This window comes from Stegostoma tigrinum, chromosome 28, assembly GCF_030684315.1.
Source record: "Stegostoma tigrinum isolate sSteTig4 chromosome 28, sSteTig4.hap1, whole genome shotgun sequence".
NCBI classification, from domain to species: domain Eukaryota; kingdom Metazoa; phylum Chordata; class Chondrichthyes; order Orectolobiformes; family Stegostomatidae; genus Stegostoma; species Stegostoma tigrinum.
This window is the reverse complement of record NC_081381.1, coordinates 27,784,950-27,799,686: the sequence shown is the minus strand read 5'-3', so window position 1 is coordinate 27,799,686 and position 14,737 is coordinate 27,784,950. Positions and strand designations below refer to the sequence as shown.

Sequence of the window (14,737 nt, the reverse complement as noted above, 5' to 3'; positions counted from 1 at the left end):
TTCTCCCCGTGTCTGCGTGGGTTTCCTCTGGGTGCTCTGGTTACCCCTACAGTCTAAAGATGTGCAGGTTAGGTGGATTGGCCATGCTAAATTGTCCACAGTGTTCAGGGGTGTGTTGGGTATAGGGGAACGGGTCTGGGCGGGATGGTCCAAGGGTTGGTATGGACTTGTTGGGCCGAAGGGCCTGTTTCTATGATTCTTTACCAGTTCTGGTGAACAGTCATTGATCTGAAATTTCAACCCTATTTCTCTCTTCACGGTGCTGCCCAACATACTCAAATGTTGCCAGAATTTTATGCTTTTATGAACCTGATTCCTCTTCCCTCTCTCACTTTATGGTCCCACACCCTGTATCCCTCCATAAACAGCAAGCAAGGGGCTGGCATGGCAGAGAAAAGGCAGGTGAACAACTTGGGCTGAAAGCCTCTGAATTAGGGAGAGAGAGTGCACCTGGCAGAATTGGCCAGGACTCCTGAGTTTGAATTATCCATGCCCTCATGATGGAAAATCAATGGGTTGCAAATGTTGAGGTATCTGGGGGTACTTCAAAGCTCTCTTCTCACTGTGACCTCCTTAATATGTCAGCAGGGTAGATGAATGCGCAAGTTCTTTCCCACACATGGTGCAGATGAAAGGTTTCTTCCCAGGGAGAGTTTCTGTGTGTCAGTAAGTTGGAAAACTGAGTGATAACTGACCGAAAGTTTGGTTCCCACTATCCACGCACACTCATGGATAATACCCAGGGAACCTATACTTCCATGAGAGTCAACATCTATCCAACTGTACCCGAGGGAGAGCCAGTGCCCAGGAAGAGTCAATGTGTATGGGACCCATATCCCATTGAAACTCAATGTGTGTGGCACCAATACCCCAGTGAGAGTCAGTGTCTATGGGACCTATACCCCAGTGAGAGTCAGTATCTATTGGACCTATACCCCAGTGAGAGTCAGTGTGTATGGGACCTATACCCCAGTGAGAGTCAGTGTCTAGGGGACCTATACCCCAGTGAGAGTCAGTGTCTAGGGGACCTATACCCCAGTGAGAGTCAGTGTCTATAGGACCTATACCCCAGTGAGAGTCAGTGTCTAGGGGACCTATACCTCAGTGAGAGTCAGTGTCTAGGGGACCTATACCCCAGTGAGAGTCAGTGTCTATGGGACGTATACCCCAGTGAGAGTCAGTGTCTATTGGACCTATACCCCAGTGAGAGTCAGTGTCTATGGGACCTATACCCCAGTGAGAGTCAGTGTCTAGGGGACCTATACCCCAGTGAGAGTCAGTATCTATTGGGCCTATACCCCAGTGAGAGTCAGTGTCCATGAGACCTATACCCCAGTGAGAGTCAGTGTCTATTGGACCTATACCCCAGTGAGAGTTAGTGTCTAGGGGACCTATACCTCAGTGAGAGTCAGTGTCTATAGGACCTATACCCCAGTGAGAGTCAGTGTCTATGGGACCTATACCTCAGTGAGAGTCAGTGTCGAGGGAACCTATACCTCAGTGAGAGTCAGTGTCTATAGGACCTAGACACCAGTGAGATTCAGTGTCTATGGGACCATTACCTCAGTGAGGGTCAGTGTCTGGAGGACCCGATACACCAGTGAGGGTCAGTGTCTTTGGGACATATACCCCAGTGAGAGATAATGGGAACTGCAGATGCTGGAGAATTCCAAGATAATAAAATGTGAGACTGGATGAACACAGCAGGCCAAGCAGCATCTCAGGAGCACAAAAGCTGACGTTTCGGGCCTAGACCCTTCATCAGAGAGGGGGATGGGGAGAGGGAACTGGAATAAATAGGGAGAGAGGGGGAGGCGGACCGAAGGTGGAGAGTAAAGAAGATAGGTGGAGAGAGTATAGGTTGGGAGGTAGGGAGGGGATAGGTCAGTCCAGGGAAGACGGACAGGTCAAGGAGGTGGGATGAGGTTAGTAGTTAGATGGGGGTGCGGCTTGTGGTGGGAGGAAGGGATGGGTGAGAGGAAGAACCGGTGAGGGAGGCAGAGACAGGTTGGACTGGTTTTGGGATGCTGTGGGTGGGGGGGAAGAGCTGGGCTGGTTGTGTGGTGCAGTGGGGGGAGGGGACGAACTGGGCTGGTTTAGGGATGCAGTTGGGGAAGGGGAGATTTTGAAACTGGTGAAGTCCACATTGATACCATTAGGCTGCAGGGTTCCCAGGCGGAATATGAGTTGCTGTTCCTGCAACCTTCGGGTGGCATCATTGTGGCACTGCAGGAGGCCCATGATGGACATGTCATCGAAAGAATGGGAGGGGGAGTGGAAATAGTTTGCGACTGGGAGGTGCAGTTGTTTGTTGCGAACTGAGCGGAGGTGTTCTGCAAAGCGGTCTCCAAGCCTCCGCTTGGTTTCCCCAATGTAGAGGAAGCCACACTGGTTACAGTGGATGCAGTATACCACATTGGCAGATGTGCAGGTGAACCTCTGCTTAATGTGGAATGTCAATTGGGGCCTGGGATAGGGGTGAGGGAGGAGGTGTGGGGGCAAGTGTAGCATTTCCTGCGGTTGCAGGGGAAGGTGCCGGGTGTGGTGGGGTTGGAGGGCAGTGTGGAGCGAACAAGGGAGTTACAGAGAGAGTGGTCTCTCCGGAAAGCAGACAGGGGTGTGGATGGAAAAATGTCTTGGGTGGTGGGGTCGAATTGTAAATGGCGGAAGTGTCGGAGGATGATGCGTTGTATCCGGAGGTTGGTAGGGTGGTGTGGGAGAACGAGGGGGATCCTCTTAGGGCTGTTGTGGTGGGGGCGGAGTGTGAGGGATGTGTTGCAGGAAATACGGGAGACGCGGTCAAGGGCGTTCTCGATCACTGTGGGGGGAATGTTGCGGTCCTTGAAGAACTTGGACATCTGGGATGTGCGGGAGTGGAATGTCTTATCGTGGGAGCAGATGCGGCGGAGGCGGAGGAATTGGGAATAGGGGATGGAATTTTTGCAGGAGGGTGGGTGGGAGGAGGTGTATTCTAGGTAGCTGTGGGAGTCGGTGGGCTTGAAATGGACATCAGTCATCGATGTACCGGAGGAAGAGGTGGGGTTTGGGGCCTGTGTAGGTGCGGAAGAGGGACTGTTCCACGTAACCTACAAAGAGGCAGGCATTGCTGGGACCCATGCGGGTGCCCATGGCCACCCCCTTAGTCTGTAGGAAGTGGGAGGAGTCAAAAGAGAAGTTGTTGAGGGTGAGGACGAGTTCAGCTAGGCGGATGAGGGTGTCGGTGGAGGGGGACTGGTCGGGCCTGCGGGACAGGAAGAAGCGGAGGGCCTTGAGGCCATCCGCTTCTTCCTGTCCCGCAGGCCCGACCAGTCCCCCTCCACCGACACCCTCATCCGCCTAGCTGAACTCGTCCTCACCCTCAACAACTTCTCTTTTGACTCCTCCCACTTCCTACAGACTAAGGGGGTGGCCATGGGCACCCGCATGGGCCCCAGCTATGCCTGCCTCTTTGTAGGTTACGTGGAACAGTCCCTCTTCCGCACCTACACAGGCCCCAAACCCCACCTCTTCCTCCGGTACATCGATGACTGTATCGGCGCCGCCTCTTGCTCCCTAGAGGAGCTCGAACAGTTCATCTACTTCACCAACACCTTCCACCCCAACCTTCAGTTCACCTGGGCCATCTCCAGCAAATCCCTCACCTTCCAGGACCTCTCAGTCTCCATCTCAGGCAACCAGCTTGTAACTGATGTCCATTTCAAGCCCACCGACTCCCACAGCTACCTAGAATACACCTCCTCCCACCCACCCTCCTGCAAAAATTCCATCCCCTATTCCCAATTCCTCCGCCTCCGCCGCATCTGCTCCCACGATAAGACATTCCACTCCCGCACATCCCAGATGTCCAAGTTCTTCAAGGACCGCAACTTTCCCCCCACAGTGATCGAGAACGCCCTTGACTGCGTCTCCCGTATTTCCCGCAACACATCCCTCACAGCCCGCCCCCGCCACAACCGCCCAAAGAGGATCCCCCTCGTTCTCACACACCACCCTACCAACCTCCGGTTACAACGCAACATCCTCCGACACTTCCGCCATTTACAATCCGATCCCACCACCCAAGACATTTTTCCATCCACACCCCTGTCTGCTTTCCGGAGAGACCACTCTCTCCGTAACTCCCTTGTTCGCTCCACACTGCCCTCTAACCCCACCACACCTGGCACCTTCCCCTGCAACCGCAGGAAATGCTACACTTGCCCCCACACCTCCTCCCTCACCCCTATCCCAGGCCCCAAGATGACATTCCACATTAAGCAGAGGTTCACCTGCACATCTGCCAATGTGGTATACTGCATCCACTGTAACCGGTGTGGCTTCCTCTACATTGGGGAAACCAAGCGGAGGCTTGGAGATCGCTTTGCAGAACACCTCCGCTCAGTTCGCAACAAACAACTGCACCTCCCAGTCGCAAACCATTTCCACTCCCCCTCCCATTCTCTAGATGACATGTCCATCATGGGCCTCCTGCAGTGCCACAATGATGCCACCCGAAGGTTGCAGGAACAGCAACTCATATTCCGCCTGGGAACCCTGCAGCCTAATGGTATTAATGTGGACTTCACCAGTTTCAAAATCTCCCCTTCCCCAACTGCATCCCTAAACCAGCCCAGTTCGTCCCCTCCCCCCGCTGCACCACACAACCAGCCCAGCTCTTCCCCCCCACCCACTGCATCCCAAAACCAGTCCAACCTGTCTCTGCCTCCCTAACCGGTTCTTCCTCTCACCCATCCCTTCCTCCCGCCCCAAGCCGCACCCCCAGCTACCTACTAACCTCATCCCACCTCCTTGACCTGTCCGTCTTCCCTGGACTGACCTATCCCCTCCCTACCTCCCAACCTATACTCTCTCCACCTATCTTCTTTACTCTCCATCTTCGGTCCGCCTCCCCCTCTCTCCCTATTTATTCCAGTTCCCTCTCCCCATCCCCCTCTCTGATGAAGGGTCTAGGCCCGAAACGTCAGCTTTGTGCTCCTGAGATGCTGCTTGGCCTGCTGTGTTCATCCAGCCTCACATTTTATTACCCCAGTGAGAGTCACTGTCTATGGGACCTATCCCCCAGTGAGAGTCAGCGTCTGGGGACCCTATACCCCAGTGAGAGTCAGTGTCTATTGGACCTATACCCCAGTGAGAGTCAGTGTCTACGGGACCTATACCCCAGTGAGAGTCAGTGTCTATTGGACCTATACCCCAGTGAGAGTTCGTGTCTAGGGAACCTATACCCCAGTGAGAGTCAGTGTCTCGGGGACCGTATACCCCAGTGAGAGTCAGTGTCTTTGGGACCTATACCCCAGTGAGAGTCAGTGTCTGTGGGACCTATACCCCAGTGAGAGTCAGTGTCTAGGGGACCTATACCCCAGTGAGAGTCAGTGTCTATGGGACCTATACCCCAGTGAGAGTCAGTGTCTATGGGACCTATACCCCAGTGAGAGTCGGTGTCTATTGGACCTATACCCCAGTGAGAGTCAGTGTCTAGGGGACCTATATCCCAGTGAGAGTCAGTGTCTATGGGACCTATACCCCAGTGAGAGTCAGTGTCTATGGGACCTATACCTCAGTGTGAGTCAGTGTCTAGGGGACCTGTACCCCAGTGAGCTCCAGTCTTGCCTGATCCAGTAAACAATTTACCTCAGGAGCCTCAATGATTTCCTGCCATGAACATTCGAGGTACAAGCTGGTCTCTTCCTCTTCCCAGGAGTCCTGGTCGAACCGTAGTTGTGCTGGCAGCTTGGGTAGCCCGAACATGCTGTAGGTGTGAAGCTTACTCTGCAGCTGGTCCATTTTGTCCATTTCCTGTAGAGGGAGAGAGAGAGAGAGAGAGAGAGAGAGAGGAGGGATAAACAAGAAGCTGCTCGAGTCTAGAAGACATAATCTTACTTTCCCCTTGCCCCGAAGATGCTAAAATGTTGCGATTCAGGTACCTCTAGAAGAAGAACATCTGATCCCAGATAGCAAGCGTCAGTGGGCTAGCTGACCATGAGAGGCATCACTGCTGAATCTGAACAGCACACATTGTGACCGGTGGGGGGTCGCCGATCACGAGCGGGATCTCTGGCTGATATTCCTCCTCTCTGACCCAGGGCTCACTGGGCAGTGATGAGGAGCAGAGACTGAGTTTATTTCCCGTTTCTCTAATCCAGGGCTCACTGGGCAGTGATGAGGAGCAGAGACTGAGTTTATTTCCCCTCTCTCTGACCCAGGACTCACTGGGCACTGATCAGGAGCAGGGACCTGGGTTTATTTCCCCTCTCTCTGACCCAGGGATCACTGAACTCATTTGGTGCATCAGCTAACTGAACAGGAAGAGGCTGCTGGTCCTTGGGGTCCTGCTGATTTGTATGTGCTTTAGTCCTGTACTGGTTTGGAATCTGGGCCCCAGCTCAAGCACAATGCTCTGAAATCTAAGCTCCTTTGAGTCCCAGGTCAGTGAACAAAAGCTACTTGGAATATCCACAGCAATGCTGTCAATAACAAATGCGCCCGCCGCCCCAACTCCCCGCTTTACCCATGGAAGTGCAATTGCTCCTCAGAATGACTGGGTGATCTCCCTTACTTCCCATTGGGTTCATTCAGTAGCTCCTCCCCACCACATGAAGTTGAGGGCACAGCTGTTTGTCACTTGGGTCCATGTCCTGAGAATTCTTTCAGTTTCTCTGCCTGATCCACACCCCACCTGGGCTTCCACAAACCACAGAAACTGCATAACAGAGAATGGAATCCAACACCGTTCGATCCCTGATCAATCACATCAGCACCCACTGAGCCAGCTGTAGCCCACCCACTGCCTGGTACACACAGTGGGAGGGGTCTGAACTCCAGAGCAGCTCAGACAGGCTCCATCACTCCCAACTAAACTTTTTATCAACAGCTCATACATTTCTGCCTAATTACTGTCAACGGCAGGCCTTGCTTGATACAGTTCATGTGGGCCAGAGCTTACTGAGCCCAGTCAGCAGCCATTTCTAGGCTATTTGCTAACACAGGTTGACTTTTATACATTCACACTCAGTACAACCTCTCCCACCCTTTACCCTACCTCGACTTCTACAATCCCCAAACCTGAGACCTACCCCATTCTGCCACCCTTTCACGGTGATTACTCCCGGAACTATGGGGAATGATGAGTGGTTGGCAGGGGCAGAGGGCAGCGTTGGTCATCACCTACCCGACCAAATGGTCCCATGCCAGCACCAGAACCAAATAACCCACTGAAGCGACTTGCAGCTCGATTCTTCCAACTGTCAGCTCCACCGCTGGGCAGCGACGAGCTGAGGGGGGAGAAGGAATCCGGCAATGGCAGAGTGGACTCTCCCAGGAACTCCATCATATTCTTCCTCCTCCTGCCCACCGCCTGAAACACACAAACTGGCCAAAGTGATGACAGACAATCTGACTGACATTCTCGGGGAAAGGAGAGGAGAGGGACAGTGGAGGGCCAGAAAGTCAGTGAAGAAGGTGAAGGGACAGAGAAGCAGAGACACAGGATGGGGGAAAAGGGGATCAGATGGTTAATGTACACAATGCAGTCTAGCACAGGATGACAAGAGGACCCAGTTGTCCACAAAACAGAGATTACAGCAATAGGTTAATTGGCACTGTGGCATGGCAACGCTCGGTTTGCAATTGATGACTGTGCAATGTTAAATCAGCCTCAGTACAGGCTATAACATGAAGCCAAATGGTTTCAGCACTGTTCCTTCCTGATAGTGGATCAATCTCGAGCTTCCTCCTAATCACATGGAAGCTGGCAGTTCTGGACAAGTCTATTTAGAAATCTGTTTCACTCATAAACTGCACTCAAAATTCTCAGGTTAAGAGCAAAACAACTGATAACAGAGACCCCAGTGAGAGTCAGTGTCTTCAGGAGAACAGCATACTCCCTTAATAGCTCCATAACTAATTATTTGTTCAGACCCGCTATTACAACATTCACAAACGTAGTGAATGACTGCACTACAAAAGTAATTAATTTGATATGAAGAAATTTGATTTGTTTCCAAAAGGAGATCTGATTAGCTTCAAATTAGATACAGATCTTCCTGTTCAGGGCAAGAAGGGAAGTTCAAGATCCTACATTACCCCAAAAACGGCCAGACTGTACTTGGTGAACATTCAGGGCAGGGGTATTGACGGTTTGTAATTGTCCTCAGTATTTTGAAATGGGCAGTAGACAATCATCTGATTCCTGATTCCTAAATCCAGGAAATAGGTGGGCTCTGGGCAGGGCTGATATAGTGTAGATTGCAGTCTGATCCAAAAGACGAACATCTGACAGTGCAGCAGTCCCTTGGTACTGCATTGGGCTGTTAACTGAGAGTTCTGTGATTATGGCCTTGACTCCTCAACCATCTAATTTGGGGGGGAAGAGTGTTACTAGCTGAGCTCTGGCTAAGACATTAATTTGGATAAATGCAAGGTACTGCATATTCCCCTTATACAGTTAATGAAAGGCCCTGGGCAGAACAGAGAGGCCTAGGGGTTCAGGTACTTAGTTCTTTGGAAGTTGCATCACAGGTAGACAGGATGGGTAAGATGTTTGGAACACTTACCTTCATTGCTCAGACTGTTGAGTGTAGGAGTTGGGACGTCATGATGAGTTTGTACAGGATGTTGGTGAGGCCACTTTTGGAGTGCTGTGCACTCTGATCTCTGTTCTGATCTCCCTGCTGTTGGAGGGATATATTAAACTGGAGAGGGTTCAGAAAAGACTTACCAGAATGTTGCCAGGACTGGAGGGTTTGAATTATAGGAATAGGCTGGACAGGCTGTGATTTCTTTCACTGGACTGTAGGAGGTTGAGGGGTGACCTTATAGAGGTTTATAAAATCTTGAGGGCCATAGGTAAGGTGAACAGCAAAGGTCTTTCCCCTGGGGTGAGTGAGTTCAAACTAGGGGGCATATTTTTAAGGTAAGAGGAAAAGATTTAAAAGGGATCTGAGGGGCGACTTTTTTGCACACAGGGTAGTTTCTGTGTGGAATGAAGACATTTAGATCGGTACATGAATAGATGGTTTAGATGGATATGGGCCAAATGCAGGAAAGTGGGGCTCGATTAGATTGGGAAGCTTGGTTGGCAAGTTGGTCCAGAGGGTCTGTTTCTGTACTGTATGACTCCATGAAAAACCTGCCACCTGCCAATTTGAGGAATAGTAATTGAAATAACTGCATTAAGCCCAGTATCGTGTCACAAAGTCACCTTTTATTTACATATGGAAAGTCCTTGACACTGATCCAGCTCCCTTAGAGCCAGCTCTCAAAATTAATTGAGTAAAACTTTCCCAGCTGTCAAAGTGGGCTTTGAACCTGTGTATCCACATCATGAAAATGCAGCCCTGTATCTCTCGGTCCAACAGCCCCACTGCCAGCTTTGCATAGAAATCTTCAATATGAGGGATTGGGTATCTTTCCAGCTTTGAAAAGCAATTTACTGTTTGTTTAAAATTCCCACAAAGGTGAACAGACCCTTCGAGCTTCACAATCTGTACATCTCGAGCTGCTCATTCTGCAAACTGTACTGGTTTGATGACTCCTTCACATTCCAGCCTCCTGATTCCTCCCTCTACTTCTGCACACAAGGCAAATAGCACTGGGTGGGATTTGCAGAATCATGGAATTGCTTCCGGGTCAACACGAAAGATGGTCTTGGATACTCTGCTAGTCTCTGGACCTTACTGAAAACCCCTGGGTATTTAACTAGGACTTCACTCCGACAGCCATTTTCTAATCAAGGAATATTGAGCCAATCTAGGAGAATTTTTCTCAACCAATTTTGCCCCATCAAGTTTGGGTCTGAGCCTTTTACTACAATTAGTTGTTTCTCATAAGAGACCAGAACTGCAGGTGAACCCTCAATGTGTACAAGTTCCCTGATATAGGCTCTCAGTCTAGCTCAGGGTTGTGCAAACGTGAGGGTTGGTATCCAGAATGAACTGGGTTAAATACTGATTATGCAATGGTATCAATTTCCATTAGAACCGGGTGACCATTTAACCAGATGTTGATTCGGATTGGTACAAGTTTGGATGTTGCTAAACAATTCAACTGTTCCAAATCTGATGTAGGTGGGCTTTCCAGGGCATGCACTCTCCCCGATATGAGTTCTATTACTCACTATAGGTCTAATGGGACTGTTTCACTGTCTTAAGTTAGTGTACTGGCAGCAGCAACAACAGCTTGCTGGCCTCAATCCTGAAGAAAATTTGAATCATTTGTTCCAAGCTTTTTGTTCCAGGGTTTTGCTGTGGGCTGATCTAAAGTCCCTCTGTTCAGGATATGTCCTGAGTGAGGCTATGCAATTACCTTCACTCAAGTGATGACCCCCAAGCTCAGTTGGCCTGGTGACAATGTCCACTTCCATTGCCATATCCTGTAACTCATAATCCACTTGCCGCATTTTCTAATGACAAGGCCAGCTGTAGTGCCTGTTCGAAGTTCAGTTGGGCTCCACCCAGTAGGCACTTTTGCCTGCAGACATCGGTAATCCCACAAGCCAAACGGTCTCTCTGTATCTCATTAAGGGTTAAACCAAAGACACATGCCTCTGCCAGTCATCTGAACCTTATCAAAAATCTCCATATGATTCTCCTAGAGCTTTAATTGCCCAGGAGGCCTGCATTCATTATATTTGTTAGCTAAATCCATCAACTCTTGAAAAATTTCTGTTTCTGATTCCTCAGGAAACGTTAGGCTTCTAATCATCGAAAAAGTTTGCTTTGCATCCGCCCCCAAGACATTTGCCCAGAAAAAAATAACACATTCTTTCCACACAGTGGGCCCAGTGTTTGATGGCCTAGTTTCAAGCTTCCCAAATAGCAGCATGACACCAGAAATGCTTATCCCCATCTCAAAGACGACTGTTGTGAGTAAATTTCTTCAGGAGCATGCTTTACTCTCATCACTACTGAAATAATTCCAGTGACCAGTATGCCATCGCCAAGCCGCCCTTTCTTTATATGACACTGATCCAGCTTCCTCAGAGCCAGATCTCAGAGTGTACGGAACCTACAGCCCTCCTGTTTATATCTGTCAGCCAGGGCTTCCTGCTTGGACCAGGTTAACAGCCCCAAATCGGGGAACTCATTTTCTATGAGGTCCACTTGGCAGACCTCATTACAATCACTACAGGCAAATTGACTGAGTTGCTGTAGCAAAAACACCTTCAAATAATGGGATGGTGAAAGACCCAGACATATCTGGGTTGAGAGTTAGAGCAGGCTGTTTGCATGGTGCTGAGAAAAAGATTTCATGCGAATCTGGATCAGTAATTAGTCCAAGATATTGTTCACTGACTCAGGCCCAAAGCCAAGCTGAGAATAAATCCTACGCACATAAGAGGATCAATGGCGTCAAGGGAAGCAATGTCAGGAAACAGCTAAACTGTTGCTCCGCTGACCCTGTCATGTTTACCACAGCAGTTACTGTTTGATGGAGCCTGTTAGCTCCCAACTTTGCCTGATCTTCTAATCAGATATATAGCAGCGTGAGCGAGTGGTCCAGATAGGTTATCAGGCCCTTATTTACACGGGCAGATGCTGGACAATGGAAGCAAATTGGGTTTTGTTAATTTAATCAATGAGACCAGCTACTGAGGCTAATTTCTCATCCACTGATCAGCCTCTCTCTCACTCAGCATTCCCTGCTGCTGGTAAACCAGCTGATATCAGTCTTGATGAAGATTCATTTTCTGCGAGTGATTCTGAACATACAAATCCCAGTGACCAGCCTGAGCTCCTGGCTCTGTGCCTCACACGCTAGCTTTATGTCCCTGTTCCCACTTCCAATCCCCACCCCCTTTGGAGTTGTGTTCCTGGTCCTGTGTTGACTTCCTGATGGTGATGCATAGACTGAACATTTACAGCATATACTGCTCTTAGCAAAGTGACCCAAAGCTCCCACTAGCCACAAAATTGTCAAAATCTGAGATGCAAGATGCACTATGGATGGCTTGAAGGTTGGGTACTATCTTTTGAGTCATAAGAGGACCTTTGGCCCATCGAGTCTGCATCTACAAAAAGTTTCCCTATCTACGTAATCCCAGTTCCCAGCACTTGGTCCATAGCCTTGCATGTTAGGATATTTTTAGCACTCATCCAGGTACCTTTTAAAGGTTGGGAGGTTTCCTCACCCTACTGCCTTTCTTGGCAGTGTATTCCAGACTTCCATCACCCTCTGGGTGAAAATATTTTTTTGTGAAAGCCCCTCTAACCCTCTAGCCTTTCAACTTAAAATTACAGCCTCATTGGAGTGTCCCATCTACCCTGTCCATGCCCGTCATAATCTTAAGCCCTTCAGTCAGACCTCTGTCAGCCTTCTCTGTTTCACAGAAAACAACCTGAGTATACCCTGAGCTAAAGTGTACCATCCCAGGCAGTATCCTGGTGAATCTCCTCTGCACCCCTTCCAGTGCAGTCACATCCTTCCTACTGTGTGGCAACCAGGAATGAGCACAGTACTGCAGCTGGGGTCTAACCAATGTTTTGTACAGCTCCAACATAACCTCCCTGCTCTTATAATCGAAAAACACAAATCTATACTGCTCTGAAAAATTCAAATTCGATTGCAACCAATCGATTTCGGTGTTTCACAGACAGTACCACTACTGTACTTCTCACATCACATCACTGCCACACATTCTCTTCCACAATGCAAACCCATTCCTTGCCTCAATCCTCACCTGCAAATCTGATGGATCGATGGCAAAGTCGGTGTCCTCACGGACAGAATCCCAGTGTGGCCACATGGAAACTCTGAGCAACTCGACAGCCCCAGGGCCTGAGCAGTCCTCCATCTTGGGTCAAAGGTCAGAGGTGCAGTGGGACTGAGGGACCAAGCCAGGAGAACAGTTCCTCGCAATTCCAAACCAGGAATCTGCCCTTGACCAGAACCCCACTGCCACTACAGGGCAGAAGGAGACAGGGACACTCTGGAACTGATGAGCTATCTGTCGACAGCTCTGTCCCTAAATGCTGCCAAATGGTTCTTATCGGAAGCGGGAGGAGCTAGACAGCAGGGGGAACCTCAACTCATAACCCAGACCAATCACATCAATTCCCCAACAGGACAGCAGGGTCAGACTGTGAAAACCTCACTCAACAAAAACTCTCCACGCATCATTTCCACTCCTAAACATCCTATCAGCATAGAGTGAGAGTTAGTGCAACGACAAGCAGAGGGTTAGCTCAGAGACAGAGAGAGAGAGAGAGAGGGTTAGCTCAGAGAGAGAGAGATAGAGAGAGAGAGGGGGGTGTTAACTCAGAGAGAGAGAGAGAGAGAGAGAGAGAGAGGGTTAGTTCAGACAGACAGAAAGAGAGAGAGAGAGAGAGAGAGAGGATTAGCTCAGAGAGAGGGAGGATTAGCTCAGAGAGAGAGAGAGAGGGTTAGCTCAGAGAGAGAGAGAGAGGGTTAGCTCAGATAGAGAGAGAGAGAGAGGGTTAACTCAGAGAGAGAGAGGGTTAGTTCAGACAGACAGAAAGAGAGAGAGAGAGGATTAGCTCAGAGAGAGGGAGGATTTGCTCAGAGAGAAGGGTTAGCTCAAAGAGAGAGAAGGGGTTAGCTCAAAGACAGAGAACGGGTTAGCTCAGAGAGAGAGGGAAAAACAGACAGAGGGTTAGCTCAGAAAGAGAGAGAGGGAGAAAGAGAGAGACAGAGGGTTAGTTTAGAGAGAGAGACAGAGGGTTAGCTTAGAGAGAGAGGTTTAGCTCAGAGAGAGGGACAGAGAGGGTTAGCTCAGAGAAAGGGAGGGGGGGTTAGTTCAGAGAGAGAGAGGGTTGGCTCAGAGAGAAAAGGAGAGAGAGAGGTTTATCTCAGAGAGAGAGAGATAGAGAGAGCAAGCTCAGAAAGACAAAGAGAGAGGGAGAGAGGGTTAGCTCTGAAAGAGAGGGATTTAGGTTAGAGGAAGAAGGGGGAGCTAGCTCAGAGACAGAGAGGGAAAGAGGGTTAGTTCAGAGAGAGATGGAGAGAGAGGAGCTAGCTCAGAGAGAGAAAGGGAGAGGGTGAAGGAGAGAGAGAGGTGTGGGTGTGCTAGCTCACAGAGAAAGGATATTAATTGGAGAGAGAGGGTTAGCTTTGAGAGAAAGTTAATTGGAGACAGGTTCAGCACAAAGAGAGAGGGTCAGTTTAGCTTAAGGCAAGACAGAGTTAATGTGAGACAGTTAGCTCACAGACAGACTTAATTGGAAGTACAGAGAGAAAGGATTAGCTCGTGGGAGACTGTGAGTTAACTTGTGAGCGGGAGAGAGGATTAGCTCGAGAAAGAGAGACGTAGTTAGCTTATGGACAGAGAGGGTAGACTGGAAGATAGACTCTTGATAAGCAAGACAGTGAAAGATTATCCTGGGTAGGCCTAAATGTGCAGCCATGATCACAATGATTGGTGGTGCAGGCTCAAGGGCCTACTCCTGCCCCGAGGAGGCATGTACCAAGCTGGTCAATGTATAAGCATGGCTCAAAGGGCTATTCCCTGAACTCTGTACTTTTCATTAGATTATTCAAAAAGCTCATGGCCCCCACATCAAATGAGGAACCTAAGGATGTCTGAGCCTGAAATCCAGGTCCTTTTCACAGCCAGCTCTTTCCATTCTCAGGAAAGAAGGGGAGAAAATGGACTGTTACAGACAGTGATATCATGGGAGTTAAACTCGGGACAGTGTGCAATGAAAGTCTAGCGTAGACACTCGGAGCTCCAGGAGAACCCAGAGGAGCAAAGGTTAATCACTCAAATCAAAGCAAAATACTGCCA

General features: G+C 49.5%; 1 protein-coding gene across 6 annotated transcripts in view; it reads right to left on the bottom strand.

Annotated features, from left to right (window-relative positions):
• The window catches only part of LOC125466637 (pleckstrin homology domain-containing family G member 5), a 119,715-nt gene that overhangs the window by 18,950 nt on the left and 86,028 nt on the right, over nucleotides 1-14,737 (bottom strand). For all 6 annotated transcript variants that reach the window (XM_059655610.1, XM_048561429.2, XM_059655611.1 and 3 more), the window contains 2 exons: nucleotides 7,166-7,351; nucleotides 5,629-5,793 (listed from right to left, as the gene is read on the bottom strand). In XM_059655610.1, coding sequence (XP_059511593.1) covers nucleotides 5,629-5,793; nucleotides 7,166-7,351 — 351 coding nt within the window. The remainder of the gene's footprint in view (nucleotides 1-5,628; nucleotides 5,794-7,165; nucleotides 7,352-14,737) is intronic.